Source organism: Elgaria multicarinata, chromosome 1, assembly GCF_023053635.1.
Source record: "Elgaria multicarinata webbii isolate HBS135686 ecotype San Diego chromosome 1, rElgMul1.1.pri, whole genome shotgun sequence".
In the NCBI taxonomy this organism is placed as follows: Eukaryota; Metazoa; Chordata; class Lepidosauria; order Squamata; family Anguidae; genus Elgaria; species Elgaria multicarinata.
Genome location: NC_086171.1, coordinates 90,723,122 through 90,740,194, shown reverse-complemented (window position 1 = coordinate 90,740,194; position 17,073 = coordinate 90,723,122). Strand labels below are relative to the sequence as shown.

The 17,073-nt window shown below is 47.3% G+C and overlaps 1 protein-coding gene across 1 annotated transcript in view; it reads left to right on the top strand.

The window, feature by feature from the left end:
- The window catches only part of ACE (angiotensin I converting enzyme), a 60,366-nt gene that overhangs the window by 40,793 nt on the left and 2,500 nt on the right, over positions 1-17,073 (top strand). Inside the window, exons 16-24 of the mRNA XM_063132018.1 lie at positions 801-944; positions 1,526-1,717; positions 6,332-6,429; positions 7,647-7,819; positions 10,143-10,366; positions 11,181-11,325; positions 12,241-12,339; positions 12,432-12,554; positions 16,178-16,365. Coding sequence (XP_062988088.1) covers positions 801-944; positions 1,526-1,717; positions 6,332-6,429; positions 7,647-7,819; positions 10,143-10,366; positions 11,181-11,325; positions 12,241-12,339; positions 12,432-12,554; positions 16,178-16,365 — 1,386 coding nt within the window. The remainder of the gene's footprint in view (positions 1-800; positions 945-1,525; positions 1,718-6,331; positions 6,430-7,646; positions 7,820-10,142; positions 10,367-11,180; positions 11,326-12,240; positions 12,340-12,431; positions 12,555-16,177; positions 16,366-17,073) is intronic.

Sequence of the window (17,073 nt, the reverse complement as noted above, 5' to 3'; positions counted from 1 at the left end):
ATTGGACAGTCGATAGGAATAATCTTTCACTTTGTTTTCTTGAGTCTATAAAACATACTGGATATGTTTGTAATTAAAACCTGATGGTTTGGGGTTGCAAGATTGTATTGAAAAATAACAGTGATATCATGGGAAGTGTGCTGAGTAAGACTTGCCAGGATTTAGTCCTAGAAAATAAGACAGGGCCTCTGAGTATATTCAAAGTGCCTCTCCCTCATCATAGAGGAACCATTACTAACCTGCACATATCTGAGATTTGGAGGAACAGGGAAAGTGTCTTCCAGGTATTTTTTTTTATTGGGGAAGGATCAGAAATGGTTGGGAAGCAGTTTTACTCCTGCAACTAATTATTCTTTTCTTTAGTGTCCAGTGCACATGAGGCACGTTAAGTGCATGAGCGCAACCTCAGTAAGATGGGCTGGATAGAGCTGAAGGAAAGGGGATGGAGCATGCTAAGGAGTAGCAAGAGCTATGGAACATGTTAGGGAAAGAGCTCTGTGGAACAGGTGTGCTTTGAGAGGATTTGGAGGTGGATCCACAGGCAGAGAAGAGTGCAGTGTTGGTCTGGAGAATGAAGAGAGCCTGGCAGGAGCCAAACTTGCATAGCGCAGAACAGCCTTCCCCATCCTGGTGCTCTCTCACTGCTGGCGGGTGGATGGGGGTGAAGGGACATAACGTACAGTCCAACACATTTGGAGGGCACCAGGTTGGGCAAAGTGAGTGCACGTTTATAGCCTGCGTGAAGAGATAGTGCCCAGGCTTGGCCATAACCCCTGCTTGTGTATTGATTCCTTGCTTAGAACTTACAGACACCATGGCCCAGTCGAAAGACTATGATGAGCTCCGTCGCTCCTGGAAAGGCTGGCGGGATGCATCAGGAAAGAAAATCCGAAACCAGTATAAGCGATATGTAGAACTGAGCAATAAGGCTGCCAGATTGAATGGTAAGCATGTTTTGCAATGTTGGCCGCTCCGCAAGAATTAATAGTAGACTGGAGGGGGTGGTTCTCGGGAGGGAGGCAGAGCCCAAGCCATTTGAAGTGAGCCTCAAAAGTTAGTGCAGACCTGGAAGCACTGATTTAATTTGTTCCTGGCCTAAAGCCTCCATCCAAAAGAAGCCCACCATGGCATCGCTAACCAAAGCTTTTCAGCAGTTGTTCTTAAGGCAATCCTTGTAGCGTTCATTCATTGAATGGTCTGATCATCACAGCACAGCCATTGAAGCTGCCATTTTGCTTTAACCCTCAGAGCCACCAAATTCTGTTGAAGCAAGACAGATGCAAAGGTTCATGGTTTATATGCTTTGTTCCAACTGCAGGACGTCAGACCTTAGGGGGAACTGGAGTCTCATCATGGCTTCCGTATTTTAAATGGGGATGGTGGGTTAGAAAGGATAATCTTTGGAATGGCTTTGCATCTTGGGTCGGACACGCTTGGGCTTTGTTTATTTGTTTATTTATTTGTCTGCGGCTCCATAACATAAAAGTCTCATAAAGGGCTCCTATTCTCCAATGCACTTGTGCAGGTCATGCAGACAACGGTGCCTTCTGGAGGTCTCTCTATGAAATGCCAACTTTTGAAGCTGATCTGGAGAGCATCTGGAAACAGCTCCAACCCTTGTACTTCAATCTGCATGCCTATGTGCGTCGGGCACTCTACATGAAGTATGGCGAAGACTACATTAACCTCAGGGGCCCTATCCCAGCGCACTTGCTAGGTAAGCCTTTCCACACCAGGCCTGTCTGCTGAACCATTGGACATCCTGGGCAACTCTCTAGGCCTTTCCATTTCTCTGTGATCTGTGGAAGGGGAAAAAGCTCACCTACAATATCTAGGAGAAACCAAGGCTAGTTAAGAAGAGTGTGCCTAATTGACCCTGTTCAGACGATACACTAAGTCCATTGCTAGATGAGGGTTTAGCCCAGGCTGATACCCGGGCTCACCCCTGTGCATCCAGATGATGCACAGGGGATCCCGGGCTCAGCCCGGGCTAAACCCTCCCTTGGCCCAGGATGACCGGCACCAGTTGTGGCCTGGTATTTCTGCAGGAAGGTCGAGCCCATTCCGTGGCTTTTCCCAGCTACACAGCTTACTCGTGAGTAGCCGGGAGAAGCTGGGCACTGGGCACCCCATCAGGCTGGTGGGGGGAATCGCGTGGGGGAGCTGGGGGCTGGGCGGGGGGAGAGCGGACCCAGTGTGAGAGATAGGGGGAAGAGCGGAGCCAGGGTGAGGAGATCGCGACCAGGGGGATTGGAGATCGCGGCCGGGGGGGGGCGGAGGTGGCATTGGACATGGTGGGCGGGTGGGGAAGGAGAACGGGGCTGGGGGGAGATCGCGGACGGGAGGGAAGGAGAACGGGGCCGGGGGGGAGATCGCAGATGTGGGGGAAGAAGAAGTTTTTTAAAAAACAAAAAACACCTCCTTACTGTTCCTGGCTCCTGCGCTGTTGCTGCTTTAAAAGTAAAAAGAAATGGCAGCCGCGACGGCTCTCCTCCAGAGCTCGGCGTGGCTCGCGTGTGAATAAGGGCGAGATCTTGCGTTATTCATAACGTGAAGTCTCCCCTCCTCTCCTCGGGATTTCCCACCAGGTCTAGCAAAGGCCTAAGCCACAGTTGTTAAGCATTTTGAGCTAAACATTATGGCTTAGCATGTTGTGTGAACTATGACTTTGTGTGTCATGTGAACCCTTTCTAACCATGGTGGCTACATAACCACAGTTTAAACACACTTACTAACCATTTGCTGCTGAAGAATTAGCGGCCTAACCATGGCATAGTGTTTCATCAGAACAGGGTCAAAATCTAATACCAAAGAATTTTAGCCTCGGTTTCCCCCCCCCTCTACATTTGGATACCTGCTACATGTTTGCTATTCCTTTTATTAGACCATCCCTAAGGTAAACTAGCTGCCAGTGACAGGACTGAAATAATGCATTTCAGTGCTATACAGTTATCGTACTCTGTGACGAGTTTGCACAGCACTTTGAAGATAAAGTTGCTCAGATTCGTCATGAATTGGACACCACACTTAATGCAGCTCCACTAGTAGAGGCGTTCAGAGCGCCGTCCGGTTCAGTTTTATTGGATGAGTTTCAGTTAGTGAGGCCCGAGGATGTGGACAAGGTGCTTGGCCAAGTCCGGTCGACCACCTGTGTGCTTGACCCTTGCCCCTCTTGGCTCATTACATCAAATAAGGAGGGGATCGCCGGCTGGGTCCAGGAGGTTGTAAATGCCTCCTTGAGAGAGGGAGTGGTGCCGGCCTCTTTAAAAGAGGCGGCAATTAGACCGCTCCTGAAGAAGCCTAACCTGGACCCGGAGGACGTTAACAACTACAGGCCGGTGGCTAATATCCCTTTCCTGGGCAACGTGCTTGAGCGGGTGGTTGCAGGACAACTCCAGGCACTCTTGAATGAAACGGATTATTTCAGGCCTGGTTTTGGAACGGAAACTGCCTTGGTCGCCCTGTGGGATGACCTCTGTCGGGAGAGAGACAGGGTGTGTGTGACCCTGTTGGTTCTCCTGGACCTCTCAGCGGCCTTCGATACCATCGACCATGGTATCCTTCTGGATAGGTTGTCTGAGCTGGGAGTTGGAGGTACTGCGTTGCAGTGGTTCCGCTCCTACTTGGATGGCCGATTCCAGAAGGTGGTGCTGGGGGATTATTGCTCTGTGCCATGGCACCTAAGCCATGGGGTTCCACAGGGCTCTATCTTATCCCCTATGCTGTTTAACATATACATGAAGCCGCTGGGGGAAGTTATCCGGAGATGTGGACTGAGGTGTCATCAATATGCAGATGATACCCAGCTCTACCTTTCCTTTTCATCAAACCCAGCTGAGGCAGTGGCTGTTCTGAACCAGTGCCTGGGCACGGTAATGGACTGGATGAGGGCTAATAAACTAAAACTCAATTCAGACAAGACGGAGGTACTGTTAGCGGAAGGTTCTTCTGTCCGGCGAGGTGATGTTTGCCCTGTCCTGGACGGGGTTGCACTCCCCCTAAAGGATCGGGTCCGTAGTTTGGGGGTGCTCTTGGATCCAGAACTGTCACTTGAGGCACAGGTGAACTCAGTGGCAAAGAGCACCTTTTATCAGCTCAGGCTGACATACCAGCTGCACCCTTATCTGGACAGAGATAGCTTAGCTACAGTTATCCATGCTCTGATAACCTCTCGTTTGGATTACTGCAATGCGTTATACGTGGGGCTGCCTTTGAAAACGGTCCGGAAACTTCAACTGGTGCAAAACAGGGAAGCAAGGTTACTAACAGGGACTGGCTGACGAGACCACATCACACCAGTCCTTTTCCAGCTTCATTGGCTGCCAGTCCAGGTCCGGGCCCGATTCAAAGTGCTGGTATTGACATTTAAAGCCCTAAACGGTTTGGGGCCAGGCTATCTGAAGGAATGCCTCCTCCCGTATGTACTTGCCCGGACCCTAAGGTCATCCTCAGGGGTCCTTCTCCGTGACCCCCTGCCAAAGGAAGTGAGGCAGGTGGCTACCAGGAGGAGGGCCTTCTCTGCTGTGGCACCCCGGCTGTGGAATGAGCTCCCTAAGGAGGTTCGCTTGGCACCTACATGGTGAAGACCTTTTTATTCTCCCAACATTTTAACAATCTATAAATTTTAAATAACATGGTTTTAAATTTGTAATTTTGCATTGCTGCTGTTTTTATCTGGTTGAGCTTTTATATTGTATTTTATATTATGGTTTTATACTGTTGTTTTATACTTTGAATGTTTTTAATTTTTGTGAACCGCCCAGAGAGCTCCGGCAATTGGGCGGTATAGAAATGCAATAAATAAATAAATAAATAAATAATAAATCTGTAGATGTCAGCACAGAAACTGTCTTCCCCAGCAGGTGGCATAGTGGCTGGGGAAGGTGGGAGTTGTAGTCCAACTACATCTGGAGGACGCCAGGTTGGGGAAGGCTGCGTTAATAGCTCTTCAGGAGATGCAAACGGCTGCAGAAGAGGCTTTGACGGGTGCTGCACAAACACTCGTGAAGAAGGAGCAGCAAGAGAAGCTGAAATATAGTTAGAGCCTTCCTGCACAACCCCACAAAACATGACCAAGTTACATTTTACCATTTCTGCAAGCCCTGATTGAGCAACAACAGCATGATTGTTAGCAATCCCATGTGTGTAGGGGAGTGTGTGGCTGTTCGCAAAACATGCTGCAGTTTGTCGTGGTTTATTTAAGCCATGACAAGCCACACTGACTACTGGTGCCACCCTGAATATTCAACCCCTGGCTGTGGGTTGTTGTGTTGCATGAATCTGGCAGGTTAGGGTTATTGAGATGGCTAAACCACCCTAGAACAGGCTGTAGGTGAACCTCACATAACCTCCACTGGTTTGGTTTACATGACGAGACAAGCCACGGTCAGGAGTAGAATATTCAGGGTGGCACCTGTGGCTGCTGCGCTCCATTGTGGCTGGACATCAGGAAAAACTTCCTGACTGTTAGAGCAGTACGACAATGGAATCCGTTACCTAGGGAGGTTGTGGGCTCTCCCACACTAGAGGCCTTCAAGAGGCAGCTGGACAAGCATCTGTCAGGGATGCTTTAGGGTGGATTCCTGCATTGAGCAGGGGGTTGGACTCGATGGCCTTGTAGGCCCTTTCCAACTCTGCTATTCTATGATTCTATGAAATAAGCCACAAAGAGCTGTGGCATGGCCTGTGAACTCAAAGTGTGTGTGGTGGGGAAGGTAGAGTGGTTATGCCATGTTTTTTCCTTTATTTCCCCAACGTAGAGTTTTCTGTGCCCATGCACAGGACAGGAGAGCAAACTACCTTCAAATATTTTTTAAAAAAATTAAAACAAGAAAGATTGTCAAAAAAGGATCAGAAAGAATCCGCTGTATTGCTCATAATACAATAATGCATATTCAAGAGGTGTTTGTAACACTCATAGAAGCACTTTCTATATGGCAACTGCAATAGCACTGAATGCACTGTTCGGGATATCACATTATCACATTTTCCCAGGTACAAAATATAGCACTTTGAGTACTCCGTGTGATATTCCTTAATTGAAGACATGTGAACAGTATGCAATAAATGTGCTTACTGATGAAGTGAAAAGGCCTTTATTATACATAGGGTATCTCTATTATACAGGAAGCGGGGGAAGCCATGCCCCTAGGTTTAGCGGGAACAACATTATCGTTGGCCAAGGGCACCCATCAATCTGAACTCTCTGTAAAGCAGACAGATTGTTGTTCCACTCAGGAAGTTAATATTGGATCTTGTTGTTTTGCTTGCTTTTGGGCTTCCCCCTTCTTTCCACGTTATCCACTCATCGACTTTATTTTCTTTTTCCTAGGAAACATGTGGGCACAGTCATGGGCAAACATTTTTGACCTCGTCATTCCTTTCCCCGCTGCTAGCAAAGTCGATGCTACACCAGCCATGAAAAGCCAGGTTGGCACAGCTAGATTGTATTCAATTATTATTTGTAATATTTCCTCATGGGGACTAAAGTGTTTTACTCTTTAGAAACGCCCCAGGGCAGAAACGTAATGGGTTCTTTTATGTCGTAAAAAGTGTGGCTCAATGCTTTAGAGTTCTCCCTCTTCTTTATCATACAATTGCTGAAGCTTTAGGGTTGGCACTTCCTCACACAGCGCAGAGTTAAATTATGGAACTCACTACCACAAGATGTAGTGAGGGCCACCAATTTGGATGGCTTTTAAAGGGGGTTGGATAAATTCCTGGAGGCAAAGGCTATCAATGGCTACTAGCCCTGATAGTTGTGGGCTATCTCCAGTATTCGAGGCAGTAAGCCTGTGTGCCACAGTTGCTGGGGAACATGGATGGGAGGGTGCTGTTGCACCATGTCCTGCTTGTTCATCCTTGGCCAATGGCTGGTTGGCCACTGTGTGAACAGAGTGCTAGGCTAGATGGACCCTTGGTCTGATCCAGCATCAGGGCCCTTCTTATGTTCTTAAGAGCATATTCTTGGCTGCAGAATACATAAATATTTAGGGCAGGGATGAGAAACGTTTTCTTTTTTTACCTTCAGGATCCCACTCCTTTAGGAGAAGTCTCTCAGGAGGAGGGCCCAGTGGGGCTGATGCCAAAGATGGGTGGGGGCAGAAAAGGCAGTGGGCCATCCATTTTCCCGTTGCCACTCCTTCTTCTTCCCCCCCCCCTCTTTATTTTTCCCTTCCCTTCCCTCTGAACCTCACCCAACATGGCAATTTGGCTTGGAATAAACACTCCCATTCAGGTGAACAGGACCTTTTTGTTGTCAGCCCCATTGTCACATGGGGTGGGCTGAGTTGGGGAAGCCGCAGGGTGGTTCCAAAGGTGCTGCCGGCTTGATCTGGCCTGTGGATTGGCAGTTTCCCACCCCTGACATAGGGTTTCAGTGGCTCTACCCTGTCAGCTGGCTGTACCTAACTGCAGATGATCGCTGTCATGATTTCCTCTCCGTGCTAAATATTTCATATCTTTTGACCTATTTTTAGCTGGCGTTTAACATTTTTTTCCTGCTTCCACTGCAGGAACTGGCAAACCAGAAGGGGTGACACTTTCATTATTGTCTTGCAGTGCTCCTATCCTCTACCCAACCGCTCTACAGGCTTTTTTTTTTTTTTAATGTTGTCTCCTTTGTACACTCACTATCCTTTCCACAGGGCTGGACTCCAAAGAGGATGTTTGAACAGTCTGACAGTTTCTTCCAATCACTGGGCCTCATTCCTATGCCACCCGAGTTCTGGAATAACTCCATGCTGGAAAAGCCAACAGATGGAAGAAAAGTGGTCTGCCATGCCTCAGCCTGGGACTTCTACAACCGCAAGGACTTCAGGTGCTTTAGCAATGAGTGGGTGGAGAAGGGCTGGAGAAAGGGGAAGGGTCCTTGGTGCCTTCAGTAGAATGGCTCTCCAGGTGTGCTTTATCTTGACCTTTGTCAAGAGGACCTCCCTGACAAATCCATAAAGGGAAGAGTTTGCCCTCCCACCTAGGATAACCTAGCTTCAGTTGTCCATACTCTGGTAATCTCCCAATTAGATTACTGCAATGCCTTCTACATGGGGCAGCCTTTGAAGATGGTTCGGAAGCTGCAGCTTGTGCAGAATGCGGCGGCCAGATTGATAGCTGGAACAGGGAGGTTTGAGCATATAACACTGAGTCTGGCCCGCTTGCATTGGCTGCCTATACGTTTCCGAGCCCAATTCAAGGTGCTGATTTTAACCTATAAAGCCTTACACGGCTTGGGACCGCAATACCTGATGGAACGCCTCTCCCGACATGAACGTACCCATACACTGCACTCAACATCTAAGGTCCTCCTCTGAGTGCCTACTCCGAGGGAAGCTCGGAGGATGGCAACAAGGGAGAGGGCCTTCTCAGTGGTTGCCCCCCGACTGTGGAATGATCTCCCCAATGAGGCTTGCCTGGCACCAACACTGTTATCTTTCAGGCACCAGGTCAAGACTTTTCTCTTCTCCCAGGCATTTAACACCATTTAACAACGCTAAGTTTGTTTTTTAATGGACCCCAGAACTGTTTTATAAATGGATACTGTCGTTTTTATACTGTTGTTTTTATGTTTCTGATGGTTTTTAAATTTTGTATACTTTTTAATGTTTACGGTTTTAACTTTTGTGAACCGCCCAGAGAGCTTCGGCTGTGGGGCGATATATAAATGTAATAAATAAATAAATAAATAAATCAGACATAGTGCTGGCGCTATAGAAAAAAATCCCCTTGGGCAGACTCTTTTTTGGCCTACTGAAATTTTGCCTTCTCTCTTCCTAGAGGTGGGTGTTCACTTCTACAGGCCTTCCTGTGGGGAAAATATGGGGCCTGCTCTGTACCGCTCTGTGTATGCTACTGAGGTTGGGGGCTTCCCTATCTCCAACCCCTGCTCTCTGTCATTATCCCATGCCATGTCTTTTCAGATTGCAAATCTCTCAGGCCATCTAGCTCTGTACACTTGTTACTTGTGTGTAGGACACTGGTGATTTGAAGCAGGAGCTGCTGTTTATGGCCCACACTATCCTGACCTTCCAGTGTCATGTGTTGCATGCGGTTGTCCACAAAGAAACCTGTAAATGTGGTTGGGACACCCATTTGCATGCAGCCTCTATGCACAAGCAACCACTCTTAAAACGTCAGAGGGCTGGTCTAGCATGGGGTTGCAATGTTGGGGACAGAGCAAGAAACGCATCCCTACATCTACTTCAACACAGGACTGCCCTTCATGTGAATAACACATTCATAGTCTCTCTCTCTCTCTCTCTCTCTCTCTCTCTCTCTCTCTCTCTCTCCCCTCCCTCCCTCCTCCCTCTTTCTGCAATATCCACATGTCCAAAGTCTTCCCACCCACTGCTGCTGTTCCTTGATCAGTCTTCGCTATCACACTGAATATCTCCATCTTAGCTCCTGTCCCCTATCCCCAAACCAAAGTTTTATGCAGCTGAATTAATGACAGGTTTTCCTTACTTTAAATATATTTGTTTTCCTGAGGGAACGACTGAGCATATTTTTGGTGTTACATCTGCAGACTGCTACCATTTTCATCTTACATATTCTGTCTTTTTCTTCCTTGTGCTTTTGGATACAAGAATCAATGGCTAGAAACAAGATGCTAACTAATTTAAATTAGAACTTGAGAGAAGATCTAGATGTGTACATCTTGTAATAATTTCCTGGAAAGTGTTGTGGGAGTAGGAACCACTCGTGATTGAAGAAAGAGTTTGTTAAATTTATGAAGACGTTTTGTTATCTATTAAGGTGTCACAGTTGTGGTCATTTTGAGCTTAAATCCTTGACCCATGTATAGGATCTGCCACAACCAGAGACAAAATATTGGCTGGTGGGCTAATAATTGTTGCTAATAACATTCCTTTGGACAAATGATCAAACTGCTAGATTGGGGTCAGGAAGGAACTGTGCATGGGTGTGTCTATTCTTCTTTGCAGTTTGTGGATGGGTTCACCAGCATCAATCATTTGGAGCGTGTTTCTGTAGTTTGCCTGCTGTCTGCCTCTTTAGTCTAGATTGTGCTGGGCTGCTGAGTAGATTAGATTGCCTTTCCCCTCTTTCCAACTCCAACTCTACCTTTTCCTTTCTTTGTAATTATTTTACATGTCCACGTCTTCACTCCCTTTTCTCTTTTGCTTCAGGATTAAGCAATGCACTGTTGTGAATATGGATGATTTGATAACAGTTCACCACGAAATGGGCCATGTCCAGTACTTTCTGCAGTACAAAGACCAGCCCATCTCATTTCGTGACGGGGCTAATCCAGGATTCCATGAAGCCATTGGAGATGTCATGGCCTTATCGGTGTCCACTCCAAAGCATTTGTACAGCATCAAGCTGCTGAATGAGATAGGAGACAATCAGGGTAAACAGGATTAAGCCACGTGGCGACACTTTGATGCACGGAAGACCTCTCAGCAGCAATTGTCAGATTTGAAACATAAGGCTGATGTTGTCTTCTAATTTGCCAAGATTGTTGTCTATAGTTGACATAGAGACATATGATGCTCTGAAGGAAAGGAAGGAAAGGAACCTCTCGTGCAAGCACTGAGTCATTACTGACTCTTGGAGGGACGCCAGCTTTCGCTGACATTTTCTTGGCAGGCCTTATAGCAGGGAGGTTTGCTGTTGCCTTCCCCGGCCGTTATTCCCTTTCCCCCAGCTAACTGGGTACTCATTTTACCAACTTCAGGAGGGTGGAAGGCTGAGTCGACCCGAGCCAGCTGCCTGAGAACCAGCTTCCGCTGGGATCGAACTCAGGCCGTGGGGAGAGTTTCGGCTGCAGAAACTTCTGCTTTACCGCTCTGAGCCACACGAGGCTTTTTTATGATGCTCTGAACCAAGACTAAAAGTATGGATTCACATAATCATTATTGTGTTGTGTTTTGACCAAGATTGGCTTTTCAATTTAGCCTGGGTTAAACTGAATAAAAGTCATAAATGTAAACTGATTCTCTCTTGAATGACCATAAGATTTGGTCATATTTAACCCATTCATACAGGAGTTTGACAGAATATTGGGGTTTTAGGAGTAAGACTGGAGTACTGGGAGGTAAAGGACATGAATACACGCAACACAGTAGAGTTAGCTGAGGGTGGAGGTTGGGTGGGGTAAGGCAGAAGCATTGGGAAATGTACTGGCCTGTGGATCTACTTATATTTATATTCCTCTTGGCTAGAGAGTGACATTAACTACTTGATGAGCATTGCACTGGATAAAATTGCTTTCCTGCCCTTTGGCTACTTGATGGATCAGTGGAGATGGAAAGTGTTTGATGGGCGCATTTCGGAAGATGAGTACAATCAACAGTGGTGGAATCTCAGGTGAGTGGCTTGTAGCTGTCTGGCAAGGAGACTTTTTGACCTTTTGGTTGTATCCCATTGTGGCATATACTGTATCTGTTTGTACATGTGGGCTGGAGCCCAAACACAGCCTGGAGTGTGAGTATGGGTGAAGCACAATTGCAGCTGATTTCTTTCAGGCAGTGCTAAAGATCAGAAAAGAGTTTGCCTTGCCTCTAGGGGGCTGTCTATATGCAGCCAAAGCCCCACAGCAGATGCGAATCTGCGTTGTGTCAGTTATAGGATGCAGCTGGAGATTTGCAGCCACCGTGGGGCTTTCTCGTGAAGCTGCACAGAAGAAAAGTTGATGAGAGTGAGGCCACCCCCGTTCTTCCATCGTTTGACCTTGCTCTGTGGCCAATTCGGGGGTGTTCCTGGTGGAAGGCGACCAGTGATTGGCCATGGAAACCGGGAAGAGGGCAGGAGTTGGCTCCAGTACCAGATAACTGCTGTAAACTCCACACACACACACACCCCTTGACATCAGGATTACTCGATGCCATGCCGGGTAAGCAAAGCCGTGAGGTTTGGAGTGAAGGAGCTGCCAATTCAGCACTATGAAGACAGCCCCTAAGGCACTCCTTTGGCAGGTATTCCTCTCCCTGGCCTATTATTGGTGTGTGTACATCTGCTACAGTTATTATTGTCTTTGGGGTAAAAAAATTAATTCCAGCAGTTATGGGAATAGGTGGGTGAAAAAGTCCCAGGCTTTCTGAAGAGTAGTGGCCCCCATAGGGAACCTAAACCTTTTCCAGGGTGGAGATATGCAGTGGACCTTCTTGGTTCAAGAAGTAGCAATCCCATCTCTGTGAGAGTCGCTCTTGAAACCACTCATCCATTCTTTTCAAATTGGCTGGTGAGCGTAACCATCTCTCTCCATTTCCCTCAATTGCATAGATTGAAGTACCAAGGTTTATGCCCACCAGTGCCAAGATCAGAGGAAGATTTTGATCCAGGGGCAAAATTTCATATCCCTGCCAATGTCCCATATGTCAGGTAAGTACATGATTCTCTGCTGACTCTGGTGACCCTTGGCGAAATTCTGTGTTGCCTTGGCATCCCACTCAGCTGGCCCCTCTCTCTTCCAGATACTTCGTCAGTTTTGTAATCCAGTTCCAGTTCCACCAAGCTCTGTGCAAAGCTGCTGGCCACACAGGACCGTTGCACAAATGTGACATCTACCAGTCTAAAGAAGCTGGAGCAATCCTGGGGTGAGTGTGTTGCCATGAGGTTCCTTTTGTCAGATTCTGTATGGGCCACGATGGGAGAACCTATCCCTTTTAAGCTGGTAGTTTCAGATATGAGGCCATTTTGGGTCTGTATTATAACTCATTGGCCAGATCTATGTACACTAAGCAGGATAGAGCACTAAGCAGTATGAAAGCAGTATATAAGAGGCAGGAGCCGCACTACTGCTTTATAGTGGTACTGAAGTGCACTGACAACTGTTGGGCCCCATTGACACATACCATATACTGCTTTCATACTGCTATATCCTGCTTGGTGTGGCTCCTGGCTGTTATATACCGCTTTCATACCACTCTCATAGTGCCATATCCTGCTTGGCGTGGCTCCTGCCTCTTACATACCACTTTCATAGTGTCGTAGTGGGATATCCTGCTTGGTGTAGATTTGGCCATAGTATCCCTGCCATATGCCAGATGACTAAATTATTTTCAGCACTGATTATGAATCTTTTCAGCACCATAGTGAATCTTATAAGTAGAATTAGCGATAGAATTGCCATTTAAACTGCCACACGTGCTTGATGCAAGCTTGCAGCAAATCAGTATTCCTCCCACTGGGAAAGTGAGGCAAGAAAACATCAGGGAAGAGGGTTTTGACCATGGATCCCTTTTCAATACCTTCTCTCCCCTTTGCCCTTGCACACTTTTCTTGCCTGGAACATACTTAAGAAAGTGAAATACTTCCTGGTGGGTGGCGGGCAGCATCTGGAATTGGTGTTTAGCAAACTGAGGTGAAATTGACATGTCTAGGTAGGATATTATGGATTTGGCCCTCCAATGCATTGAATTTTACACTCCTGCTTTAAGTCAATCTACTTGAAAACTTGATGCTATTTGCCAAACTGGAATGAATCTTTGATTCATCTGCTACACTGTCATACAGTTAGATGAGACCCAATGGAATATCTGGTTCAGCCCCACCATCTGCTGCATATAAGTGGTTTATACTGGAAGAGACAAAAAGATGATCTAATCCAGCATCCAGTCCAAAGGCAGCGCCTCCAAACCTCCAGCTCTGCCGGACCCACAGCTCAGAGTAATATTGACAAATCAGACCTTTTGCATTTGTGCCTTTTCAGTGCCTTTTCACAAATCTAAGAATCTCCTTTAGTGGCAAAAAATGCCATGATGGGATGTACTCAGAATACACATGCAGAAGCAGATTAGACTGAGACAAAAATGTCTAGGTATAGTAAAGGATTCTGACCACTGCCTTGCAATAGTTTATCACTGAAGCTTCAGGATGAGAGTACTCAGATTTAATCCTAACAAGTGTCCACAATCTGATGCTAGATGCAAGTTATCAAACTGCCTAGAAACCATGATTTCCAGACCTTTTATTATATGTTGTGCACACTTCCTTATGGTAATTTCACAGGGCATCCAGATGATGTCATCATCCTTTAGTCTTCAGCCTGTATTTTAGCCTCCTTTCATCATTTTTTTCCCTCTTCATGGGAAACATCTGTTTAGTCAGAAAGACCTAGATCAGAACTGCAATTCTCCAAAGGTGTGGATGTCTCCTAGCAATTTGCTCCCATAGGTCTGGGGTGCATGTAGAGCTTAATCTACAGCAGGGGTAGGCATCATCCCTCACCACTGGCTATGCTAGGACTGATGGGAGTTGTAGGCCAAAATATCTGGAAGGTCACAAGTTGCCCACTCCTGATCTATAGTGACATTCATTGTCACTGCCCCTTTCTGCACACTCCCCTGAACACACCATGTGTTGTGAACATCTATCCTCCTGTATTTCCATCTTTCCCATTCAGAGTAGAAGGAACAATTATCTGTGTATGTACAGAGCTGGGCAATCTACCTATGATCACCATTCATATATTTCCAGCAGAATTCTGCAAGCTAGAGCTTTGAGACTTTCAGCAATTAGCCAAATGGAGCTGAATTGGTGGATATAATAAAAACAACAACACTATTATAGAAACTCAAATATAAAAGATGTCGAGTATAGGTCAGGGGGAGACAGCCAAAGCTGCCACTGTCAAATCTTTTCCTATGAGGATTCTAACTGCCATCAAGCCAGTTGCCTGTGCAATGAATTATATGGCAGGAACAGCCCTAACCCTCCCACTCCCTGCAATGCAGCCTTGGACTGGGGGTGCATTGCCCCACTGCTACCAGCACTGCTACAAGCTACACAGCACTGAGAGGTACTACTGGAGAGAGGAATGACCCGCTCACTTGGCCCTTTGATATGGACATTGGGCAATAAGCAAGGAAGTCTGTTGGCTTGTTCTAGGGTAGAAGATCTATATGTGGAATTCTGTCCCAGTGAAACTGAATACCATTTGTCCAAAGATATTTGTAAGTGACCTCTAAGACCAATATAGTGGGCAGATGGGAAATAAATCAGAAAATATGGAAGTCCATGAGGATACCAGCATGGATAAGTAGCGGGGAACAGGAAGCTACCAAGGGCATGAAGGCTTCTTTGGAGAAGTTGGAAGTCTTGCCCAACTGAAACATTTCACACATTCTTGCAAGCTGCATGTAAATTTACCTGAAGGAGACTGTTGAAACTGTAAATGGTGTGGAGAAGCTAAATGGTTTTCTTGTATAGATTTTTTTTAGTACAGAATGAGGTCATTGCTACTTTTTTAGATGGCTTTAAAATTTGATAAATTCATGGAGGAGGATGGACCTAATAGGTAACCAAATCCATATTCAGATCTGTGCCCCTCTCCTATTTTAGTAATATCAGATGGAGACATGGCCCTACCATTGGGCAAAGTGAGGCAGTCACCACAGGCAGCAGATGCTGTGAGGTCGGAAGCAGCAGGGAGGTGTTGGAGGGCAGAGCAGTGTGTGCCATACAGCCCGCCCTGTGTCCCCTCTGCAGAACTGCTGCACTCAGGGGGTGGCGTTTGATTGGTATGGTTAAAATGAGATTTCACTGCCAGTCTGGTCAGCTTCTGCACATGGAATGCTTCAGGCAGCAAAACGGCTTGGGCCAGCCCTTCTCTGATGCTGGGAACATACAGCACGGGATAACCTCCAGATGGACTTTTGGCCTCATCCAGCAAGGCTATTCTTACATTTCCCCACACATTGGCCTTTCCTACACCAGCCCGAAAATCTGGGATGGTCACAGCCGAGTCCCTGCGCATTCAAATGACGCACAGGGACACCCAGGAGGAAGGAGGGACACGAACGGGTTTTCCTAGGGATAAGTACTCCCTGGGAAAACCTGATTCTTCCCTGGGTCTCGGGATCGTCCTCCCAGTGAGTAGCGGAGATCAGTAGAGAGAAGGAACTGGGCTGGGAGGAATCGGGGTTTGGGGGGAGTGGGGTCGGGGCTTCTTTTTTTAAAAAAACACACGTACGTTTCGTTGGAGCACACATGCGCTCATCTCCTTTTAAAAAATGGTGGGCGTGACACCCTACGTTGCGCCCACATGTAGACTAAGGGGAGGATCTCGCGATCAGGATATCGTGAGATCCTTCCCCCTCCCTCCCTCCCTCCCTCCCTCCCTCCCACTATGGTGTAGAAAGGGCCATTGTGTCCTCTGTGGGCTGTGGGGATGCCTAGATGTGCACCTGTGTATGGATCTTTTATTTATTTTTTACAGGAATGCCTTGAAGCTTGGCTTCAGCAAGCCGTGGCCAGAAGTCATGCAACTTATCACAATGCAACCCAACATGTCGGCAGCGGCTTTGCTGACATATTTTCAACCACTGACAGACTGGCTCGTCAACAAGAACATACAAAATAAGGAAACTCTGGGATGGCCGGACTATACCTGGATGCCCCCTGCGGGTACTTAAAGGCTTTGAAATTGCCCCCCCCCCCCACATGTCCCTGAAACAAGGAAGTGGGGCCAGGGGATGGGAGGGAGAGGCAAGCATGTGGTTCCCATCCTCAATGGATTCCCCCCCCCAAAAAAAAACTGGCCTATACTTGGGGAATCACCCTACAAGGCCAGGGCTTTTGCCATCGTATCTCTGCCTACTGCACCACAACTGACTCAGGGCTAAATAGCTGCCAGGTCGTGTGGTGTTGCCGAGGTGATGGTTTTTAAACCAAACACCTGCCATGGAGAGAGTGGCTGAGCCGGACTGGGAGCATGGGGAGAGGAGAGGGGAGCTTTAACCCTTTCCCCCCGTGGCCTCGCCCAGGCCTGCGATTTGCAATGGGAGGGAAGTTCCCATTCCTCCTAAAGGGAGCTTTTCCTCTTATGAGAAACAGCAATCACGAAATGCCCAGGAGGGGTGAGAGCAGTCAGGTCTGGAGTGAGGGCAAAGAGTCAAAATGCTCCTCCCTGCACACACACACACACCCACACCCACACACACACCCACACCCACACACACACCCATGGTCCCGATCTGACTTGGGGTCCTGCGCCAGCTGTTTAGTTTTTAAAAATCACCTATGCAGCACTAGGCATGTGACAAATGGCTAGCTTGGCTCTCTTGGGAGAGAAATGTTGCTCCTTTTCCTCCCAAGCCATGCTTCCTATCTCTG